Consider the following 5,398-nt stretch of genomic DNA (forward strand, 5'->3'; position numbering starts at 1 on the left):
CCCCACACCCCTTAACGCCTCAGGGCGGCCCATCCGCCGCTCTTAACCCTCCCGAGTCAGCCGCCCGCGTGGCAAAGAAGGGCACACCAGGGAAAAGCCGAGAGACCGGGATTTTTCTTAACCCCAAAATTCTCAGTGTTGCTACCAGAGATTAAATTAGTTGATGCAAGACAGGAAGAGAACACGCTCTCATCAGTAAACTTTGAGAAATCGGGGTAGATCGCTGCTCTGAAACAGTAATTGCATCTTATTTTCTTCAAGCATTAGGCAGAGTAGTCAATATTAAAGAGTACTTTTAGTGAAGGTTTAAGTATTCCTGTCTGCTTTTGGAATTCTCTGTGAACAGATGTTATCAGAGAGGACAGCTGGAGTTACCTGGATCCACTCGCTGTCCGGAAGCAGACACGGCCTCCGAGAGCCTCCCCCTGCTCCTGCTGCTGGAGAGACACCCTCTTCCCCATCCCTCCCTAACGAGCTCTGCTAAAGCAGAACCTGCCCTTGCAACCATGGCCACTGATAAAACTTCTGTTCAAAAAGCAAAACCATACAGACCATCTACAGTCATAAGTCCCATTCATGAGCTTTCTGAGGTCACTTTAGAGATATCCATCCATCTGTCAGAATTCATCCCTGAGGCAAAGAAAAACCAACAGTTACTACTCGTGGCCTTCAGTTCAGCAGCAGAATCAACATGGCTATGGCGTTTCTGAAAGTGCACAGACTCCAAAAAAAGAAAATAGAAAAGCTCAAGTCCTCAGTCTGCAAGCCCTATCTAACATCCTGCTCTCCTGCTGTGCCTTACCACAGCCAAGCCTCTTTCTCTTTTTTTTTTTTTCTTTTTTCCCCTCCAACCAGCATCTGCTAGAATCCAGGACTCTGTCAGTAAAGCCAGAAAGCCAGCAGTCAATGAGAGCAAGCTCACAGGGATAGCTGCGAGGAAGAAGCATTCCTGAAGGCAGAGCAAATTTTTACCGAGGCCACTGCTTTTCCTTATCTGTCAGAGGAACGTAGATCACACCCATCAGTTGTGTTTCAATAATCTGCCCATCGCTGGTTTTGTCATACTGCATCAGAACTTGGTTTGCACCTTCGGGACCAACGGGCAATATTAACCGACCTCCTGGCTTCAATTCATTCAGCAACTGGTAAGCAGAGAAATGAGAATCAGCAGAGCCAAAAAAAAAAAAAACATCAACAAAAGAGACAGCAGAAATAAGCCATGCTGTGAAGGTCATGACACCTTGAAAAGCACAAGCTTGCCAGCTCCATACAAAACAGACAGAAAAAGAAGCTTCCAGTGGTTTCCCAATTATTAGTGTTTTTTCACAGCTGCTGATGCAGGCAGCCCACAGCAACAGACAGCCAGCATGACCACTCTTACCTCCTTTGGTACAGTTGCTGCTGCCGCTCCAACATGAATGGCATCATAAGGAGCCTCTTCGGGGTATCCCTGCCTGCCATCTCCAACTACAGGAGGAAAAAGCATGCAGAGAAGACTTTTGTTCTGATAACTCCAGGCAAAAATAATTCTTCCTATATCCTTTCAATTGAAATCTAGATGATGAAAACTTTGTAACAAGATTGTGATAGGAATTTTAAAAAGTAAACCAGCAAAATTCAAAAGGGGAAGATTTCTGGCACTGAGCCATGCTAAAAGAAAGAACGGTCAAAGCCAGGAGGGCCTTTCAGTAACACAGTGGCTTTATGCAGCCTCAAGATTCCAGACACAGGAAGAGCTGACTCAAGTTATCCTCCCTCCCACCCCCCCAAGAAAAACCCAACAGTGCATGCAGACCCATTCAAAGAAACTAAACCCCGATGTGGTACAACCACTCGTCCTCTGAAGAGTGTCTCTTAGTGCATTAAGGTAGTCACAACACACTTGGAAGTAAGGCAGACGATAAGACTGCCTGTAACATTAAATACTACTCGTTTACACTACAGCGCTCAGGTCAGTGTAGCCAGTGGTTTCTGGCAACACCATGGCAAACATTAACACAAACTGGAACAACTGCTTCAAGAAGCAGAGCTCTGCAGGCAGCCAGAGCTAATGCATTCACAGGAGAGAACAAGCATCAGGATCCCAGGGAGCTCACCCACAAGCTTTACACGGCCGGAGCTGAGCAAAGTTGGATCATCTTCTTGGACATTTCTCATGGATTCATGTACCAGCTCTTTAATGTGCTCTACACCCACAGCTTTCCCTGTCGGGCCCATCTGAAAAGGAAAACAGCAGACAAACACCTAATACCTCCTATATGGTAGAGAGATGTATTTTACAGGGTAAGTTACTGTGGAGACTGGAGAATTTCCAGGAAGAAACTTAAGAGCAGAGTTTCTGAAGGGGAGGTGCAAATACTCTGCCCCCTTGGTTTGAAGGCTGAGTAGTCCCAGGTATATTAGCTACTTGAGGGATACACAGACACTGCCTACAGGGATTCCTAGCAACCCTTCATTTCCAAAGAAATAATTATTTGGTACAATTAGCAGCTTCTGTGGCAGGGCTAGTTCTCGACTAACCAACCTCCCGAGAAGAGTAACTCGACCAGCTTTCTAGCACTTCACAGAAAATAATTCCAGGAGTTTAGAAGACAAAAAAAAAAAACAGTCTGTGACTACTTAAGAAGCAAACTAAAAAGAACCTACAAGGGACTTGCACAGCAGATTAAGACACTCCTCTTACTCTGAACTGGGTGAACGTTTACCCCTTCTTCCCACCTCCTCCTCTCCCCACAAAAAGTACATGCCAGCTACGGCCAGCTGCCCATCCTGATGAGCCCGACTAGCTAGAAATGGAGTCCTGTGAGCTCACCATCCTGGCAAAGCAAGCTGTAAGATATCCACTGCCAGATCCAACATCCAGCGCTTTTGCACCTTCCACAAGCCGATCCTTGAGCAATTCCAGTGCATGGGCATGCTGTGCGGACAACAAGTACGAGAAGGTGTGAAACATCCCATTTTAGTTTCCTCTCCTAAACCAACTTGTTCTAAGCATTATCTGCTCTGATTTAAACGCAGGACACCTGGCATTTTGTCTGACAGTGAAATTCAAGTGTTCGATCTGGAAGGTCTTTTTGCAGGACAGCATTTAGGACGAGGTTCAGTAATAAGATCAGAAGCAGCAGGGAAAAAAGGTCTTGTGAAAAATGGACAACATTAATAGTTAGCCTCAGTTGCACAGAATTCCTATGTAAGCATACTTTTAAAGCAACTTAAGAAGTATAGGGCAAACTCTTCTTAAAAAGAAAAAAGCTTTGCGTATACAGCACCTAGAGAAACAAGCATGATAATCATGTCGTGGGATCTGTTTCACCTTTCTACTTTACTATTTAAGAAAAAAAAATAAAATAAAAAAATGGCAAATAAACAATTTCCTCCATTTCCATTAAAAGTGAAAAGTTTCATCTTACCATATGCGGTGCACTGATTGTAGCCTTGTATCCTAAAAGCAAATCAGTGACAAAAGTTACGTAATAAAGAAGCGACGATTAAAATTACCAGTGTGAATAGTTCTTTATTCTCCCCCACTTTCCCTGAAAATATGAAAACACTTTTTTCTTTTGCCGCGCTAAAGCCCTAAACTGACTTAAAATCTCCTCCTGCGGGATTACTAATGAGTGCAAGATGGCTGCACCCTGCTGCGGTTGCCAAGTGCTCCAGCCCCAGGCTCGTTCATCAGAACACCCTGCGGCTCTCGCAGCCTGCACTCGCTTCCACCCCCTAAGCAAGACTCGGAGCAATCAACGAACATTTTGAACACGGAAAAGCCATCTTGTTCTTTCCTCAGGATCCCACCGTTGAAATACAGATGGGCTTTGCTCTGCTTGACCTATCGTAAAACTCAGCCACTGTTCCCGGGAGAGAGCACCTCGCACAGAGAACTCGAGTGTGCCGAGCCACCTCATGCTCCCCAGTCCGCATGACGAGCAAAGTCAGTGTCCACACTGTAAAAGCGGTGATGCTTTGCCTTAAGTTACTCACCGATAGATTGAGGAGAATCCATGTATGGGAAATATTTGATGTAGTGACCTCTGTCAGTAGCCAAGAGCACATCAAAGACTCGCTGGGATTTAATTATCCCTTTTTCTGGGAGAAGGAGGAAAACAGAGACAGAAAGGACTTAAATCCTCAGTACCGTAGCAAGAAGAGATTTGGAAGGGGAGGAGTACAGTTCAGGGAGTCAGTGGAAGTGGTAGAATTCAACCTTAATGAGTGATCTGAGAAGGGACTGAAAACAAAACCACAGACGCAACTACAGCCTTTTCAGTTTCTGCTACACCACGTGAAATCATATTATGGTCCCCACCATCAGTTGGTGTCTCTCAAGAGGATGGTGACTTCCACCCACAGCGTTTCTGGGACTACCAAACGTAATGGAAGATAAACAGAGTCACACTTTCACTCCTGAAAGCGGAGACTCCGGTTCAGGTTTCAGGAGCGCTGGCACGGTGAGTAAACTAAAATTCATAGCGACGACTGCAGAAACATGCCATATCTCTTCACACCTGATCTCTGAGGGAACTCTTAGGGGGGGGGCGATTGGAAATCAGCTTTAGCAGTAGGGCAAATTCAAAGCTATTTTTAAGTGCGTTCCAGCCCACTGTGTGGAGCGAGGCGGCAGCACCAAGCACTACTCCAGTCCCGGGCACCTCGCTGGAGGCAGAGCACAGGCTGCCAAGCAGCTCAGCATCTACAGGCTCAGAGCGACGTCACGTGCTGCAGCACTTTCAAAGGTGTCATGCATTTACCACTCCAGAGGGGTGGAAGGAAGGCCGTGGATAGTCTTTCCTGCCACTGCTGGCGTAATGTCTTGTTTCCAATTATAAACAGAACAAGTTCAGTCTGGGACAACCACTGAAATTCAGGCAATATTAACTCCAGCATTTCAGAAGGAACAGCATCACAAGGGATCACCGTATAACACTAAATATCCTTACGCCGAAGCGCCAACAGACCCTATTGGCAGCTTTAGGTCGTGCTCTGCACAGGAGCCTGTGCGGTACTCACTGTAGAGGTTGTTCACCAGCTCAGGGTGCGTCTTTCCGCTTGAAGTCCAGGCCATGGTTCTGGCGAAGAGCAGTCCCATGAGTGTAAGCACGGTGCCGGGCAGCGGACAGCTCATCCCACGGAGACGACAGCGGCCTGCTGAGAGAGGGAATTCAAAACCAGCTGTTTGACGGGCACCCCAAAACGTAATCTTTCCTCACGGTGACACCATCCTGCACTTACTATGCTGTTCAAAATACGGCAGACCTTGCACATCACGTAGGGCGGACGGTCAGCCCCACAGAATCGACACCGCTACCTTGATTACAGAAGAGCTCCAAGGAGTAATTCCCGGCCAGCCCCCGTTCTTCACGTTTAACGCGACAAACCGTACCTAAAGCGGCTCCTTCAC

General features: G+C 46.6%; 1 protein-coding gene across 2 annotated transcripts; it reads right to left on the reverse strand.

The window, feature by feature from the left end:
• Window positions 1-529: 529 nt before the first annotated feature.
• LOC104156430 (protein-L-isoaspartate(D-aspartate) O-methyltransferase-like) lies at window positions 530-5,140 on the reverse strand. 2 transcript variants are annotated; one of them, XM_009707290.1, is made up of 8 exons: window positions 5,008-5,140; window positions 3,982-4,086; window positions 3,411-3,442; window positions 2,813-2,917; window positions 2,097-2,217; window positions 1,382-1,467; window positions 973-1,142; window positions 530-630 (listed from the first exon to the last, which is right to left on the reverse strand). In XM_009707290.1, exons 1-8 carry the CDS (start codon window positions 5,120-5,122, stop codon window positions 618-620), a joined length of 747 nt encoding a protein of 248 aa, XP_009705592.1. In that variant the 5' UTR covers window positions 5,123-5,140; the 3' UTR covers window positions 530-617. The 2 variants fall into 2 exon arrangements, with proteins under 2 accessions (XP_009705592.1, XP_009705593.1); XM_009707291.1 differs by lacking the exon at window positions 530-630 and having other exon boundaries at window positions 834-1,142.
• Between the last annotated feature and the right edge of the window lie 258 nt (window positions 5,141-5,398).

The sequence above is a fragment of the Cariama cristata genome, unplaced genomic scaffold (genome assembly GCF_000690535.1).
Source record: "Cariama cristata isolate BGI_N322 unplaced genomic scaffold, ASM69053v1 Scaffold43889, whole genome shotgun sequence".
Classification (NCBI taxonomy): domain Eukaryota; kingdom Metazoa; phylum Chordata; class Aves; order Cariamiformes; family Cariamidae; genus Cariama; species Cariama cristata.